General features: G+C 35.4%; 1 protein-coding gene across 8 annotated transcripts in view; it reads left to right on the top strand.

Moving 5' to 3' along the window:
• POLQ (DNA polymerase theta) overlaps positions 1–19,021 on the top strand; it is a 112,481-nt gene that overhangs the window by 23,668 nt on the left and 69,792 nt on the right. For 7 of the 8 annotated variants that reach the window (XR_014245416.1, XR_014245417.1, XM_082394831.1 and 4 more), the window contains 4 exons: positions 1,243–1,455; positions 5,982–6,124; positions 7,586–7,790; positions 8,110–8,252. Coding sequence is in view for 6 of the 8 variants with exons in the window: in XM_082394831.1 (XP_082250957.1) it covers positions 1,243–1,455; positions 5,982–6,124; positions 7,586–7,790; positions 8,110–8,252 (704 nt within the window). In the remaining 2 variants the exon portion in view is untranslated. Of the gene's footprint in view, positions 1–1,242; positions 1,456–5,981; positions 6,125–7,585; positions 7,791–8,109; positions 8,253–19,021 lie in introns of those variants that run through there. The other variant, XM_082394835.1, reaches the window with a different exon arrangement.

Genomic DNA, 19,021 nt, shown 5'->3' with positions numbered 1-19,021 from the left:
ATTTCATTTTAAGAAATTGTGTGATTAAGGTTAAACAAGAATAAAACAAACATGTAGGTTTACTTATCTGTATGGTATATAAATACTAGATATAAGCTTTTTTGTACCATTGGGGAAGTGAATTCTAAAATTATTACCTTTCTATACTTTGTTTCCTTAAAAATTAGGTTAGAGTGGTACTTGCTATCCTAATTTTATGCCACTCTGTTTCCTTTTATCTCAAGGGGTATTGGAAATATTCTCATGAGTATATCAAAATCAAATTAATTTTAGAATTTGTCATATTATATTTTGAGAGGGCTACAAGTGTTTAAAAACCAAATACCTAGGTTGTCAAAATTGCAAGGGTTATGACAGTCACCGAATTAAATAATTTCTTTCAGGGTATGATCTGTCCATGATGATACGTGCTGAGGATATGATTAAGAATATATAGTTTCTATGATTAGGAACTTAGCCTTTTCAATTTATTTAAAATTTTTATCATGCTATATATAAATAAATTTTTAAAAAATATATATATACCCACACACACAAACACATAAAAGAATATTTTCATTGTATATAACTTATAATGCATACTAATAAAATGAATACCGGTGGACCCACAACTTATTTACAAACTAGAACCCCAATCCTTTTGATTTTTTTTAAAATAAAAGAAAATAAAAAATAAGCCACATAATTGTGTATTCTATATGCTGTTTTTCATTTACTCATGTATTTATTCTTCAGACATTTATTTATGTGTCTCACCATGGTGTTGGATAGACCCTGCGGATACTGTTATAAGGCATGTCTCTACCTTCAAGGAGTTCTTGTCTAGAGCAGGGGTCAGCAAACTACAGTCTGCTGGTCAAATCCAGCTGTTTTTGTAAATAAAGTTTTATTGGAACACAGTCTTGCCCATTTGTTTTGCGGCTGCTTTCATGTGACAATGGTAGAGTTGAGTAGTTGCAGCAGAGACCATCTGTCCTGCAAAACCTAAAATATTTACAGATAAAGTTTGACAACCCCTGGTCTAGAAGATGAGATAGAAGTACAGTATACAGTACAAGGGTTGGCAGATTATACTCTTAAATTGGTAGACTGTGATTACTTCTTTGTTTACAGTCATAACAATAGCTTGAAAAAAATCTTTACATGCTTGTAACAGATTATCAGATCCATTTGTAAGTGATCAAGTACAATATTTTCATTATATGTTAATAAATATATGCTATTGTAATTTCTTTTTTTTAGGTCTTACTTTTGAGGAGAGGGATATCCTTGAAGGAGCCTTCCGTCAAGGTCAGATTCGGGTCTTGGCAGCAACTTCTACTCTTTCATCTGGGGTGAATTTACCTGCACGTCGTGTAATCATTCGGACTCCTATTTTCAGTGGTCGACCTCTAGATATTCTTACTTACAAGCAGATGGTTGGTCGTGCTGGCAGGAAAGGAGTAGACACAGTAGGTAAGTGAGTTTGAATTTTGTAATAGTGTTGCTGAAGGACAGTGTCAATCTACCTGAAATTGAATGGCAACCCATTTCTTATCATGCTGTATTTCTTTGTTATCCAAAACACTAATGTCATCCTTTTGGATTTACTTAATATTTATATGAGTATAACTTAAAATTTTCATATCATCAACTATTGATTTTCTAGTAATGTAGAATCAAGATTTTCTTTTGTATTATATACAGTGAAATGATTCAGTATTATGTTAATCAGATGACATCACATTGGCTGTAAGATGACTTAATTTCCAGTATCATCTACTATTTTGTGCTAGTGAAGGGATTCATTTTTATGAGTATTAATTCTGTTTATGTGCCTGCTGTAAGAGTTCAAATAAGGATGCTGAGAGCCGGGAAGTACTCTCACACTTTTGGAATAGGAACTTCATGTACCCTCTTTCTCTTTCTAAATTGGTGCTGGCTCTGAAAACACTTTTTCAGTTTTTTATCTTGTATCAGCAAGTAATGATAATATTACCAGCAATGCAAACAAAAGTTTTGTCTTAAGCAATAGGGAAGAGGCTTGTTTGAATTAAATATGAAGATAGCAGCAAATATTATTTCTTGCCTGCTACATTATTCTGGGTATGACTAAATTGTTGAGTCTTCTAACATTAAAGAACTTTGAGAGGAACATTCTCTGTCACACTTTCTTTCTTCTAGTTTGTTTTTCCGTGTTCAGCAATATAGTTTCTATCTTGTGGTATAAGATGGCTATTCCAGTCTCTGTATTTCAGTCATCAGGAAGGAGAGATGAGGAAGTAAAGGGCCCATCCTACCCTTTAAGGGCACTTCCCAGAAGTTGCACATAGTATTTCTCCTTACACACAATTGGCCAGAACTAAGTCACATGTTTATATTCCCCGACTACAGGGAAGCTGGTGAATATAATCTAGCTGAGTGGCCCTGTGTTCATCTAACATTTAGGGGTTTTATTAAAGAAAGAATGAGAGAATGGCTATTAGGGGCAAGTATTAGTCTCAGCCCTAGTAGCAAATGATTCGTCTGTGTGTAATCCCTGAAGGGCCACTGGTCTGCCTCACTTTTAAACCCTAAGAAGTTTGTTGATTAAACAAACCTTCCAACTCATTGGATTTCTCTTACTATAGGAATCAAAGAAGTTTATCCTGCTTCTGTCTCTTACTTTATCTACGAAATATGCAGATTACATTTAGGTGTTTTAAAAGGGCAGGAGGAAGAGCTAAGACACTCCCTTCTCATTTCTAACTGCCTCCTTCTGTCCTTCCTCCAATTTTCATTTCTCAGTAGACTCACAACTCTGGAGAGTGGAGTGTAAGTTCATTTTACACAGATGCTCTTCTTTCAAGGCCAGAGGGTCTTCAAGGTAATGTAAAGATAAGGAGGTTTTATTTGCCTTGCTACATTCTTAGCCTGTGCTTATCTTTCTCATGGGGAAGAATAATAGGAAGGTTGGCACCCTGGACTAATATCAAGCCTTAAATCAGATAACATTCAAACAATACTAAAATATACCACAACAACTTTGTTTCTGAGGTCTTGGAAACTTCTGAGATTTTGACTTTGCATAATGTTCCATTTTAGGATGGCATATGGCTTGCTCAGAATTTCTTTAAGTGGGGAATGTGCAAATAAAGGGTTTCATATCAACTATGAAGATTTAAATACTTGGTCATTCTTTTTGGACTGTGTAGCATGTTTGTAACTTCTTTGCATTTTATAAATGATGTTAATATTTCCTGGATAGTTCGTGGAGTTTTATTTAGATGACTCTTTAATCTCTCTTTGGATTTCTTGGAACCTTCCAGTGTAGGATGATGGTGCTTTGTGCCAAAACAGTGACTTGCAAGTTAAAAAGTTTGCAGATCTATCTATATCAAATCTATGAATGATTTGATTCTAATTGACTTCTCAATTATAATATGGATACAGCCTCACTAGGCAGGTGGGAATGGGATCTGGACATATATACTGGCATTATTTTGGGCATTTTCATAAATCTTGCTCATCCTGAAAAAGGATTGTCTATTTTGTTGAAGAATCAAAGCCTGGAAGAGCTTTACACTGTTCAAAGTGGCTTTTTACCTTGTTGCTAATGCTAGTTGATCCATTTTCTAGGTAGTTTTTTTTGTTTTAAGCTGGGTTGTTTTATAGTTATCACAAGAGCCAGGTGGTATATTTTATTCACCTGGCTTTTGTTTGTTTGTTTGTTTTGATGGTACCTATGTTTTCTGTAATTATATTTGGGATAACTAACCAATGGTTATCAAGTTTATAGTTCCTTATATTTTTCCTATCTTGTCTCAATTTGGCAGTGTTAAGAAAGCATCATCTGTATTTTCTTTCTGCCTGGGTGGTTAGTATAGTCCACCACAATGCTACTTTTATTTTTATTTTTCTCTAATGCAAATGGCTTTCATTTTGCCTGTTGAATATCTTATTTACCACTTCCTTTCCCTTACTATTGGATTCATTTTTGAAAAAAAATTTGTTTTCTCTAGTCTTAATTGTTGTAATAAGTGTTTATGTTTGTATAAATTGTATATTTGTGTATTTTTTTCTTAGTGACTTTTTTTTAAAGATTTATTTATTTTTTTTGTGGCTGCATTGGGTCTTTGTTGCTGCATGCGGACTTTCTCTAGTTGCGGTGAGTGGGGGCTACTCTTCGTTGCAGTGCACAGGCTTCTCATTGCGGTAGCTTCTCTTGTTGCGGAGCATGGGCTCTAGGCGTGTGGGCTTCAGTAGTTGCAGCACGTTGGCTCAGTAGTTGTGGCACGCGGGCTCTAGATCACAGGTTCAGTAGTTGTGGAGCACGGGCTTAGTTACTCCATGGCATGTGGGATCTTCCCGGACCAGGGATGGAACCCGTGTCCCCTGCATTGGCAGGCGGATTCTTATCCACTGTGCCACCAGGGAAGTCCTATATATGTTTTTAATTAATAAGTGCTTTCACATATTTTTGTTCACGTGATTGTTTCAATAGCCTAAAGCATTTAAATTAGTGAGTGTTATAATATGATTTCTAGGTATCTGTTAATAGTTTTGATTTTATATTATCATCATGTATAACTGATATTGAACTCAGGTTTGGCTACTCACTACACGATAGGCCAGTAAGTTAAGTGACAAGGTGTTGAGTCAAGGAAAGTGACTTTATTAGAAAAAGCCAGCTAACCGAGAAGGAGAAGATGGTGGACTAGCATCCTTAAAAATTATCTTAACATCTTGGTGCAGGCAAAGGGCTTTTAAAGGCAGTGTGAGGGAGGGTGCTTCCAGGTGCATGAGCAGCTTGTGCACAATTCTCGGATTGGTTGGCATCAAGGTGAAGTTTCAAGCATCACCAGTTTTCTGGGTTCAGCTGGTCTGGGGTCTGCATGCTTGCAGTCAGCAGTTTTCATCTGGGGGTCTGCTTCCTATAGAACAACTTAGGAACGTGTGTTAGATCTTTTATCAGTATCTTTCAGGGAACTGAGAGTTCGGTGACTCTGCTTTGTGGCTGGTTTATAGTCTAAATTGTTACCAGTTTCCTGGCCCAACAGCTATTCTTTGTTTCTACACCTTCACATTTCCTAATCATTAACTCTTGAGCCAGCCTTTTGAGACTGAGGGGAGGCCTGGGAGCTTTTTACTTCAAAGGACAGGGACACAGGGACTGGTATGCAGTTTCATAACCAATAATAATTTGCATCTGCATTTTCCTTTATAGTTTTCAAAATATCTATTACTATTATATACTTAATTACTCAATAACAGTAGTTAATCCTGTAGGGAAGGAAAAAACTTTTCCTCTACCCTCTTAGGTTCTATGCCTAGTGCCTGCAAATGAAACTGACAAATTACAGATTAACAGGAAAAAAGCCATACATATTTGACTTGATGTTAATGTTTAATTTTTTACATACACAGAGTCCCTAATAGAAAAGTAGAAATCTAAAGAAGCAGTTAGATGCTGGGGGCTTATATACCCTTTGAACAAAGGGTGATGAATTGTAGAGAAGTGACAAGACAAAGGAATAGGGGTTTGGGCTTCTAGGGGGTGGTACATTGTGGGAAGGTAGATATATGCTGGAGATTAATGCAAGTTAAGGTTTCTTTAGTGAGGTTTGTGCACACCCATCTCAATACTGACTTTTTGTCTCCAGTAATAAGAATTGTCCTCCTGCTGTGAGAGACAGGAAGGGGAACACCTTCACAGAGAAATTTACGTCCTGCTTCTAAGCAAATAAGGAGAAAGCAAAGAGCTCTTTCTATGTTTGCTGCTTCCCAATTGGCTTCAGGTCAAAATAATCCTTATGCTAAAGTGGCATATTTTGGTGTGGCATATTCTGATCCCCTTCAATCCAAAATTCAGAAAATAAAAACAGTGATAATTATATGATTATAACAGCCACTATCATCTCTTGTCTCCTTTTAAACAAATAAACCAGTTTAAATTCTCTTTAGCAGGTATTTTATGTAGATGTGTTGGGATTCTGCAAATATATAGTTTTTTTTGATTATAGGTGAGAGTATCTTAGTTTGTAAAAACTCTGAGAAATCAAAAGGTATAGCTCTACTTCAGGGATCTCTAAAACCTGTTCGCAGCTGTTTGCAAAGACAAGAAGGAGAAGAAGTAACTTCGAGCATGATAAGAGCTATTCTGGAGGTAAGAGAGAGTTCACTAAATTACCATTTGCTTTTTTGTTCCTATAGTACAATGATAGAACTTTAGTATGTGAAAAATCTTAGCTTTGTGTTTCTGTATGAGATTATTTATAGCCTTCCCAAGTCTGAACCTCTTCTACTTTATATAGTTATTTCCTGGAGTTTAATACAGCTAGTGCCATATGAATCTACTTCAAAACAGTGGATTAAATCACAAATGCCAGATGGTTATTTTTTAGATATTCTTTATTATTTTCTGAATTTTAAAAAAAGATGACAAAAATGGACCTTAGTTCCTCCATCCAGGTAATACCTGTTGACATTAAAATAAAATTAAATTACAAATGCACAATTAGAAGTTGCAAACTTCTAAATACGGAAGTATCTAAAGTGAAAAATAAAACCTTTTGCTTGGAGTCCTCAAAGGTAACCCCTTTTAACTGTTTCATATATTCATCCAAAAAAGTTTCTATTCCTATACCAGCATGTCTTGCTGTTGGTTTCATTGCTGGTGCTGGAGGACTGGTATTGTACTCATTCTCTTTTTCTCCCCTTTAGCTCTGTTTAAAAAAAAAAAAAGAAAGTAATTGATAGCACAGGATAGGTAAGACTGTAGAAAGTAGGCGCTCATACAGTGCTGAAACTCTTTTGGAGAGCAACGTGGCCATACCTACTAAGAATTTTTTTAAAAACGCACAAAGCCATTTATCCAGCAGATTCACATCTAGGAATTTTACCTAGAGATGTATTTGTGAAATTTCATCAAATTAAAGATACAAGAATGTTTATTATAGCTCTATTGGTAATAAGAAGAAACTGGAAACATCTAAAATACCATTAAAACTAAACAAATCTTGGTAAAACTATGCTTTGCTCTCATTAAAAAGAATGAAATAGCTCTGTTTAGAATGATTTGGTATGTTTCCAGTATACATTAAATGAAAGAAGACAAGGGGCAGATTAGTATATGTAATAGAATAGTTTCAGGAAAATGATATCTATAAGATGCCACTTTCATCTTTTTCTACACCGATTCTCACCCCTCTGCTAGGTGGGGAATATTCAATACTTGCATTCTTATATGCCCACATATTTAAAAAAGGAAGGATGAGAAGAATTGATTTGGTTCATGGCCATGAACCATCAACACCTCCTTTATATATGTTATATACTTATATATGTATATTATTTAATTATGTTGTTAATTCCCACATTTCAGATAGATAATGATTCATTTATTTTCATTTATGAGAACATGCTATATCTACTTTTAAGGAAAACTTTTCATGTTGTCAGTAGGTGTTATCTACCTTTGTAATGAATGATGGTAGAAGAGTTAATAAAGAGTCTCTACATTAAGATGCTGATAATATTTTAAGAGAACAAAGTAATTTCTTTTATATTTTGAGGACCTATGTGTCTTATTAAAAAGTTACAGAATATTTCAAACCTCTTGTCTCAGATAATAGTTGGTGGCGTGGCAAGTACATCACAGGACATACAAACTTATGCTTCTTGCACATTTTTGGCTGCAAGTATGAAAGAAGGGAAGCAGGGAATTCAGAAAAATAAAGATTCTGTTCAACTTGGAGCAATTGAGGCCTGTGTAATGTGGCTACTAGAAAATGAATTCATCCAGATTACTGAAGCTAGTGATGGAACAGAAGGTAAATTATTCTTAATTGCAACTTACTCACTTTTTCACCTTTAGTGATTTAGAGTATCTAAGACTGCTTAGTAAAAGGAAATTGACTTTTCCAGCAGTATAAAAGGAAACTGACTTTTCAACTCATTTTTAGTAAATCAGTGCTGTCAACATCAGACAATTAGCATAGAGCCTGCTAACAAATATCCATGCATTGGATTCTGTTTGTAAAATTTATCAGAGCCTTAAAATGTTAATTATAGAATGCCAAAAGACAGCATTTGTTTTATTTTATTTTTAACATTTGGTCCTTTATTTCTCCACCCCCAATCCCAAATCAGGAAGTGTGTATCATCCAACACATCTTGGTTCGGCAACTCTTTCTTCTTCACTTTCTCCAGTTGATACTTTAGATATTTTTGCTGACCTCCAAAGAGCAATGAAGGGCTTTGTTTTAGAAAATGATCTGCATATTGTTTATCTGGTAAGTTCTGTTTTCTTCATTATTATATTTGTGAAAATGGGGAGAAAATACCTATAAGAATCCTGAACATCAAAGATACCCTAAGGGAATATCTTGTCTGCTTTCCTTGACTAGGGTAGTACTGGTGGGAATAGAGAAGAAGTAAGAAGAATTGTTGTAAAGTAATAAGCTAAATGTTCTAGTGACCTTTTCAATCTACTTGCCTACTTGTCTTTTTTCTCCAACTTTCTTTCAAAAAGTACTTGAGGTGATTTATTAATAAATGTGTATTATATATTATGTAAGAACACAGCAAAGGACAATGAGATATCTGGAAATTAAAGATAAGATCATAATGTAAAACTCAAGCAAAGGTTGGTACATAAACAAGAACACCATTAAGTCATGTACAGTTGTTGTGCCCAACATTGGTTCTGGGCTGTCTAGCAGCTGTAGCCAAGAGGGAAGCTTTGTTAGTCTCAATGTTCATAAGATAAAAAAAAAAAAAATTGGGGAGGAGCATTGCATTTTATTGCCTAAGAGAAATGTCCTAAAAAGACACTATGGGACTTAGATTCTTGATAAAATATTTAGAGTAAATGCAATTAGGAATTTTTAAAGTTTGTTTATATTAGATAATCTTTTATAAATATTGTTTCTTATAACAAAGATTTTTGATAAGAATTGAGTAAAATAAAGTTTGAGATCATATTCTCTGGGAAGAACCTGACCGGAAATAAATACTTAATTTTGCAATTAAGAGCAGATGTGGGGAGTGGTGTAAGCAAGATGGTGGTATAGGAGATCCCTGGCTCTAGTCCTCATCAAAAATACAGATTAGCAACTATTCACAGTCAAGAATGCCTTTCTGAAAATCCCAGAACCTGGTGGTGAGGTTAAAACACTCTCTTAGAGCACAAAAACTGAGAGAGGCCACATGAGAACACTAAGAGCAGTGGTTTCACTTTGACTCTGTTGCCTCTCCTTCAAGCAAGCACAGTGCCACACTGAGGCATCCAGTTTCTCTAGTGGGGAGAAGAGAGTCAAGGTAGTCATCCAGTTTCCTCAGCATTCTGGAGTATTCCCTGGGAAGGTCACTTCTGTCTCGCCTCATGGAGAACCCTGGGAATATTGGCAAGGCTAGACCACCAAGGGTCAGCTAGTAACAAAAAAGTGGGTGGGGCTCACAGTGACCAGTATGTGGATCATGGCAGTGGCTCTGTATCTCTCCTGGCCACCTCGCCCAATCAGAGAGGCCAGTAAGCGATTCCACTCACTGTGACATCAGAATGACGTCCCCATCTGGCCAGAAGCAGGGTGAGCAGTTCTGCCCAGCTGGCATCCCTGGCTAGTGGCCTGTGCATAGTCCTCAATGTATATTTATAAATTTTTATTTTTTATAACTTTGGGAGAATTCGTGGAGGGAAAAAGTAGTAACAGAGCCAGATTAAGAACGTGATTTATGAGCTCTTAATAAAGGTCATAATAAAAACCTTTTAATTAAAAAAAAAAAAAAAGAGAGCCAAGCCAGCAGCCCCACCAAACTGCAGAGCTTGCTTGCAGTCTTACCTGACCAGGGAGCCTGACTGTGGAACATAGCCTGGAGTCCTGCATGAACACAGAGTTCATCCTGTGGGCATACCCAACTGTGGAGCACAGTCTCTGTCTACACCTGAACATGGAATCCAGCTAATGGCACCAACCAGCCAGGGAGTACAGTTTGTTCCTGCCTGACCGGAGAACCCAAGCAGCAGCCCTACCCAACCTCAGAGCTCAGCCAGTGGTCATGCCTATCCATGGACCCCAGCTAGCAGTTCCACCTGACCAGGCAGCTCAGGCAGTGGTCCTGCCTGAATGCAGAGCTGAGCCAGTGGCCCCACCCAACCAGAGGCCCTGCCTGCCCTCCTATGGACTCTACCAGCTGGCCCTTTCTAGAACCCCAAGCTAGCCTGACTAGTGAAGGTCTTTCTCTGCCAAAGCAAATGTGAGGATTGGAAGAGGTGACTGCTTCCTCAAATGCACAGACACCAACACCAGTATGCAAGAATAATGAAGAATCAGGGAAACATGACACCACCAAAGAAACTAATAAAGCTCCAATAACCAAACTTAAAGAAATAGAGATCTATGAACTGACTGACCAAGAATTCAGACTAATCCTTTTAATGAAGTTCAGTTAACTACAAGAAAACACAGATAGGCAACAACAAAATAAAGAAAACAATACATGAACATAATGAGAAGTTCAACAAAGAAACAGAAACCATTTTTAAAAAGCCCCCCAAGCCCTCTAAAACCCAGAAATCCCAGAGCTGAAGAATACAATGAGTGATCTGTAAAATTCAATAGAGAGCTTCAAAAGCAGACTTGATCAAGCAGAAGAAGGAATCAGTGAACTCAAAGATAGGTCATTTGGGGCTTCCCTGGTGGCGCAGTGGTTGAGAATCTGCCTGCCAATGCAGGGGACACGGGTTCGAGCCCTGGTCTGGGAAGATCCCACATGCCGCGGAGCAACTAGGCCCGTGAGTCACAACTACTGAGCCTGCATGTCTGGAGCCTGTGCTCCACAACAAGAGAGGCCGCCATAGTGAGAGGCCTGTGCACCGCAATGAAGAGTGGCCCCCGCTTGCCACAACTAGAGAAAGCCCTCGCACAGAAACGAAGACCCAACACAGCCAAAAATAAATTAATTAATTAAAAAAAAAAAAAGATAGGTCATTTGAAGTTATACATCCGGGGGTGGGGGTGGGGGTTGGGGTGATGGAAAGAATGAAGAGTGAAAAAACCCTGCAAGACTTATGGGATGCCATCATATACATTATTGAAGTCCAAGATGGAGAAGAGAGAGAGAAAATGGCAGAAAGTTTATTTAAAGAAATAATGGCTAAAAACATGCCAAATATGGCAAGAGATATGGACATGAAGCTAAAAGGACCCCAAACAGGTACAACCCCAAAATGACTTCATCTAGACACATCAAACTGTCAAAAGTCCAAGAATCAGAATTTTGAAAGCAACAAGAGAAAAGACTCTTGTCATGTACAAGGAAACCTCAAAAGGCCATTACTGGATTTCTCAGCAAAAACTTTGCAGAGAGAATGGTATGATATATTCAAAATATTTAAAGAAGAAAACTGCCAGCTAAGAATGCTCTACCAAGTAGTGCTGTCCTTCAGAAATGAAGGTAAGAGAAAGACTTTCCCAAACAAACAAAAGGTGAGGAAATTCATCACCACTGGACGTGCATTATAATAAATGTTAAAAGGAGTTCTTCAAGCTGAAATGAAAGGATGCTAATTAACAGTGTAAAAACATATGAATGTATAAAACTCACTGGTAAAGGTAAATTTATAATCAGATTCAGAATTCTGAATGTAATGGTGGTATGCAAATCACTTTTATGCAAAAGTTAAAGACAAACATTGAAAATAACTATAATTACAATAATTTGTTAATAGATACATAAGATAAAATGTAAATTGTAATATTAATGGCATAAAATATGAGGGGGTGGAGAAATAAAAGCATAGAGTTTTTGTACAGCATTGAAGTTAAGTTGTTATTAGCTTAAAATAGGATTTTATAACTATGTATACAATGGAACATCATTCAGCCATAAAAAAGAAGGAAACCTTGCCATTTGTGACAACATGGATTAACCTGGAGGGTGTTGTGCTAAGTGTAATAAGCCAGACAGAGAAAGACAAATTTTGTATGGTCTCGCTAATGTGGAATCGGAAATGTTGAACTCAGAAACAAAGGAGAATGGTGGTTGCCAGGGGCTGGGGTATGGGGGACATGGGGAGGTGTTGGTCAAAGGGTACAAACTTTCAGTTAGAGGCATACCTCCTCATTTTATTGCGCTTTGCTCTGCTTCATTGCGCTTTGTAGATACTGCATCTGTTTTTTAGAAATTGAAGTTTTATAGGAACCCCACGTTGAACAAGTCTTTTGGTGCCATTTTTCTAACAGCATTATGTTTATTTTTTTTAACTAAAAATTTTTATTTTTATTATTTATTTTTGGCTGTGCCTTGTGGCTTGAGGGATCTTACCTTGCGGCTTGTAGGATCGTAGTTCCCCCAGCAGGGACCGAACCCCAGCCCTCAGCAGTGAGAGCGTGGAGTCCCAACCACTGGACCGCCAGGGAATTCCCTAACAGCATTATTTTTAGATTAAGGTGTGTGCATGGTTTTTTTTTAGACATAATGCTATTGCATACTTAGGAGACTACTTTTATATGCACTGTTAAACCAAAACATAACTTTTATATGCACTGGGAAACCAAAAAACTTGTGTGGCTCACTTTATTGTGATAATCGCTTTATTGTAATGTTTTGGAACTGAACCCACAGTATCCCCAAGGTATGCCTGTGTAAGATGAATAAGTTCTGGGAATTTAATGTACAGCATAGTGATTATAGCTAATAATACTGTATTGTATACTTGGAATTTACTTACAGAGAGAATCTCACCACACACACGCACACAATGGTAACTATGTGAGGTGATAGATGTGCTAATTAACTTGATTGTGGTAATCATTTCACAGTGAATACATATGTCAAATCATTATATTGTACACCTTAAATATATACAATTTCATTTGTCAATTATACCTCAATAAAGTTGGGAAGGGGGAAAGAGCAAATGCATGTGTTTTGATAGGCAAGAGAGTGGGGGGTAAATTTGAAATTATCATAAGAATTAGGAAGGCTTATCAAGAAATGTATTTCAATAAAAACACTATATAGAGGAGAGCAGAGGAGAAATTTCTGTACAGGGCCTCCCCCTCCACCCCCCCAGTGAACATGTGTACTACGTGGGTGATAATGTGTTCAAAGTTCTGTGCCTGAGAATGTGTCTAAGGAGAATCTCAAAGCTGGTCTTACCAGTTATCTGGTATGGCCTTAAAAATAAGTCTCATTTATTGTATAGTGGTTATGATTATGGGCCCTAGAGTCAGACTGCCAGTATACTTCTATGAAAATTAGATTTAATGCAAGTTACTAAAATAATTGCTGATAAAATATGTGAGTGAGACTTCTGTAAAGCTCTGAAAAAAAGTTATAATCTATATTGGAAAACAACTAGAAGGATACTGTTCACAGATTATTTTGCAACTTTCTTTAATGTCTAACTTCACTTGACCAAAAGAGAAACTGGATTTATGAGACAATGTATTGTGGGTATGGTTTACATAAGAAAGACATGGTAAATTCTAATCAATAGACTCATACTCAAAAGACCTTAACCCTATCTCAAAAAACTGGCAAGTTAATGTACATTTATATTTTAAATAAAACATTTAAGTGTGCATGTACTATTTTGTTTTTTGAATATTTAAAACATTTATGTGATTCAAAAGTCAGAACTATATAAAAAGGAATACCCAGTGAAGTCTGGCAGCTATATGTCAATGCCCTGCATGCCGTTTCCTGTCACCTTCATAGATAACTGTTTTCATTAGTTTCTGGTGTATGTCTTTTCTTTTTCATTGTATAAATATTAGCAAGTGCTAATAAATATTAGCAAGTGCTTAGGTACAGTCTCACTTTACCTTTCTTATTCAGAGGATAGTATTCTATATACATTACTTTGTACCTCTTTTTCCCCTTTAACAATATATCTAATATATCTTGGAAATCACTCTTTGTCAGTTCATGGAGATTTTTATTCTTTTTATATCTGTATAACCCCATTGTGTATGTGGATATACCATTGTTTATTCAGTCAGTTCTCTGATGGATATTTGAGTTGTTCCCAATATTTTGGTATGGCAAATGATGCTGCAGTGAGTAACTTTGGCATATATTATTGTTTAGTTTAGTTTTGATGGAGGTGTATCTTTAGGAAAGAATCCTAGAAGTATGATTGCTGGGTCAAGTGTAAAGACATATGTGATTTTGGTTTTGCAAAATTGCCCTCTGTAGCATTTGTATCATTTTCCAGTTTTACCAGTGCTATATGAGAGTGGTTATTTCCCCACAACCTCATAAATAAAGTTATATTGTCAAGCTTTTATATTTTTGAGTGTACTTTTGATTTACACTTTTTATTATGAATAAATTTGAACATTTTTTCTATATGTTTAAGGTAGTATTTTATTTTCTATGAGTTGTCCATGTCTTTTGCACATTTTTCTATTGTATTTTTGTTTTTTTCTTAAGTTTTAACAATTCTTTTTTTTTTATTTTTTTTTATTTTTAGCTGTGTTGGGTCTTCGTTTCTGTGCGAGGGCTTTCTCTAGTTGTGGAGAGCGGGGGCCACTCTTCATTGCGGTGTATGGGCCTCTCACTATCGCAGCCTCTCTTGTTGCAGAGCACAGGCTCCAGACGCACAGGCTCAGTAGTTGTGGCTCACGGACCCAGTTGCTCCGCGGCATGTGGGATCTTCCCAGACCAGGGCTCGAACCCGTGTCCCCTGCATTGGCAGGCAGATTCTCAACCACTGTGCCACCAGGAAAGCCCTTAACAATTCTTTTATATATATTAGGGAGAGTAGTTCTTTGTGGTATAAATATTTTTCTCTTAGTTTTTCACTTGGCTTTTGACTTTGTTTATTGTGTGTTTTGTATAGCATTTTAAAAAAATGTAGTTGAATTTTGAACTTTAGAATCAGTGAGAAATGCTTTTCTTGCTCTGAGATTATAAATTCTCTCACATTTTCTTCAAGTAATTATATGATTGTAGTCCCTCTCTTTTGTGCTCCGTTCCATTTAGAGTTTATTCTAATATATGGTTCTTCAATTTTATCTTTTTTCATAATGGCTATCTGTAGTCACATCTTTATTTATTAAAAAGATTTGTTTACACACAGTGACTGAAAAATTTTCTTCAGCTTTCATTTAACTTTTTTTTCCAATTTTTATGTACTAATTTGCATTTGTGTTTAGATGCATTTCTAATTTCCATTTGTTGTTGGATATATTTCTATTTCATTTGTTGACCTGACAACAGACCAATTTTACCAATATGTACACTACTACCTCTGTTTTAATTAAAAGCTTTTATTGTATTATCTAGTAGGGTTAGTTTCATTGCTCTCCTTTTTTAGTGTTCATAGGTATTCTTGCTTACCTACCTTTTCATATATCGCTTAGAATTAACTTGGTATTTTCATTGGTATTGTTAAATTTATACATTAACATGGAGGAGAACTGACTGACATCCTTTTTAATTTGATTGGTCTTATTCATGAAAAGAGATGTTTCTCTATTTCTTTGAGTCTATTTTGGGGCTTTCAAGAGTGTTCTGAAAATTTTCTCATAGGGAATTTGAGTTTTTTTTTAAATAGCTTTGTTGCAATACAATTCACATAGTATATAATTTAAAGTGTACAAGTCAATGATTTTTAGTATGTTCACAGAGTTGTGCAGTCATCAACATCTAATTTCAGAACATTTTCATCACCCCAGAATGAAACCCTGTACTCATTAGCAGTCACTCCCCATTTTCCTTCAACCTCCTCATCCTCCCCTACCCCTGAGCAACCACCAGTGTGCTTTCTGTTTTTCTATAGACTTTCTATTCTATTCTTATTCATATAAATGGAATTATATAATATGTGGTCTTTCATGGCTGGTTTATTTCACTTAGCATAATGTTTTCAAGGTTCATCCATGTTTTATCATGTATCAGTTCTTAAGTCCTTTATATTGCAGAATAATATTTCATTGTAGAGATGTACTACATCTTTATCCATTCATCAAAATGATGGACATTTGATATGTTTTTACTTTTTGACTATTATGAGTAATGCTGCTGTTAACATTCATATTCAAGTTTTCGTGGACATATGTTTTGAATTCTCTTAGGTATATCTCTAGGAGTAGAACTGCTGGATCATATGGTAACTAATTTTAACATTTTGAGGAGCTTCCAAAGTCCTAAAAAGCAGCTGCATAATTTTACATTACCACAAGCAGTGTACAAGGGTTCACATTTCTCCACATCTCTCCAATACTTGTTTTTATCTGCCTTTTTAAGTATATCCTTATGGGCTTGAAGTGCTATCTCATTATAGCTTGAATTTGTATTTCCCTAATGGGTAGTGATGTTGAACACCTTTCCATCTGTTTCTTGACCACATGAATATCTTCCTTAGAAAAATATCTACTCAGGTCCTTTGCCCATTTTTAAACTGGGTTATTTATCATTTTATTATTGAGTTGTAAGAGTTCTTTATATATTCTGGATACAAGTCTCTTATGAGATATATGATATGGAAATATTTTCTTGCATTCTGTGGGTTGTCTTTTCAAGTTTTCGATTATGTCTTTTGAAGCACAAAGATTTTTAATTTTGATGACAATTAACAACGTTAAGTCTTCCAGTTAGTGTACATGGCTGTCTTCACATTTGTGTAGGTCTTTAATTTCTTTCAACAATTTTTATAGTTTTCACAGTACAAGTTTTATATGTCTTTTGTTACTTATTCTTAAACATTTTATTGTTTTTAATGCTATTGTAAATGGAATTCCTTTATTAATTTTCTTTTCAGATTGTTGAAATGTATGAACAATTTTTTAATATTTTGATCTTGTATGCTGCAGCCTATTAAACTTGTTCATTAATTTTAATAGTATTTTGGTGGATTCCTTAGGATTTTCTATATACAAGTTCATATCATCTGCAAATAGAGGTAGTTTTGCTTCTTCCTTTCCACTGTGGATGAATTTTATTTCTTTTTCTTGACCTGTCTAGAATCTCCAGTTAAATACGAATAGAGATAGTGAGAGCAGACATCTTTGTCTTGTTCCTGATCTTAGAGGGAAAGTGTTCAGCCTTTCACCATCAAGTATGATGTTAGCTGTGGACTTTTTGCACATAGCCTTTATCAGGTTGAGGAATTTACCTTCTATTCCTAGATTGTTGAATTTTTTTAATCACAAAAAGGTGTTAGATTTTGTGACGTGCTTTTTCTGCATCTATTGAGATCATCATGGGATTTTTGTCCATTATTCTATTGATATTACATTATTTGATTTTCAGATATATTAATCTTGAATTTTCTGGGTAAATCTCACTTGGTCATGTTGTATAGTACTATTTATATGTTGCTAGATTTGGTTTGCTGGTATTTTGTTGAGGATTGTTGCATCTACATTCGTAAGACACATTGGTCTGTAGTTCTTTATTCTCATGATGATTTTGTGTGGTTTTGAGGTAGTAGAATGAATTAGGAAGTGTTCCTCTCTCTTTTTGGAAGAAATTGTGAAGGATAGCTGTTAATTATTTAAACATTTGGTAATAGATTTCACCAGTCAAGCCATTTGGGCTTAGACGTTTCTTTGGAGTACATTTTTTGATTACTAATTCAGTCTCTATTCTTGTTGTAGGTCTATTTAGATTTTCTATTTTTTCCTGAATCAGTTTTGGTAGTTGGTATGTTTCCAGGAATTTGTCCATTTCATCTAGGTTATCTAATTTGTTGGTATTCAATTGTTCATAGTATTTTTTTATGATTCTTTTTATTTCTATAAGGCAGCAGTAGTGTCCCCTCTTCCATTCCTGATTTTAGTAATTTGAGTATTCTCTCTCTTTTTCTTGATCAGTCTAGCTAAAGGTTTCAGTATTGTTTCAAAGAACTGTTAACAATAATTAAACAAGGAAGCTGTTAGACTGAGGCAGTTTTAATGTCTTAGCAGCTTATGTAAGCAAACCAAAACTTAAGCCTTAGTCAATGCACTTGAATCCAAGAAAGTGAAACTTGAGAACAACCAATCACAAAAAGCTAACTAGGTTTTCCCAAATAAGGCAACTGCTGAAGCTATAACCAGTCCTGTAATTGCTTTGCTTTTCTTCAGCATCTTCTTTATAAAAACTTTGCCCCTAGCTCCTGTCATTAGAGGGCTCCTAACTGCCTTTGGTTTGGCGCTGCCCAATTCTAATTGGTGCATGCTCAAATAAACTCTTGAAAATTTTAATGTGTTTCAGTTTACCTTTTAACAGAACCTATTTTGGTTAGGTTGATTTTCTCTATTATTTTTTACTCTCTATTTCATTAATTTCTGCTCTTTATAGTTGTTGGGTTTTTTTTCCTTCTTGCTTTGAGTTTCCTTTGCCCTTCAATTTGCAGTGTCTTAAGGTGGAAGATTAGGATATTGATTTTAGATCTTTATTCTTTTTTAGTATAGGCATTTATAACTATAAATTTCTTTCAAAGCACTATTTTCACTATATCCCATAAGTTTTGGTATTTTATGTTTTCATTTTTTATCTTCATCCGTTTCAAGGTAGTTTGTAATTTCAATTGTGATTTCTTCTCTGACCCATTGTTATTTAGTAGCATCTTGTTTAATTTCCACATTGTGAATTTCCAATATTTTTTAAAATTTATTTTTAATTTCATTCCATTGTCAGAAAACATATTTCACATGATTTCAATCCTTTTACATTTATTGAGGCTTGTTTTATTGCCTAGTAGGTGGTCTGTCCTGGAGAATGTTCTATGTGGCTTCAAGAAGAATGTGCATTCTGCTGTTGCTGGTTGAAGTTCTACAGATGTCTGTTAGGTCTAGTTGATTGACTGTATAGTTTTCACCTTCTATTTCCTGTTGATCTTCTTAGGTCTTCTTTCCACTGTTGAAAGTGAGGGTATTTAAATCTTCAACTCTTATTTTTGAATTGTCTGTTTCTTCATTTCTGTCAAGTTTTGTTCATGTGTTTCGGAACCCTGTATATATTTACAGTTGTTATGTTTCTTTGATGGATGGGTCCTGTTGTCATTATAAAATATTCCTCTTCTGTGAACTTTTTTTTAAAAGTCTATTTTATCTGATATTAGTCT

Source organism: Balaenoptera borealis (assembly GCF_965194805.1).
Source record: "Balaenoptera borealis genome assembly, chromosome: 5".
NCBI lineage: Eukaryota > Metazoa > Chordata > Mammalia > Artiodactyla > Balaenopteridae > Balaenoptera > Balaenoptera borealis.
This window is presented reverse-complemented; position numbering and strand designations above follow the sequence as displayed.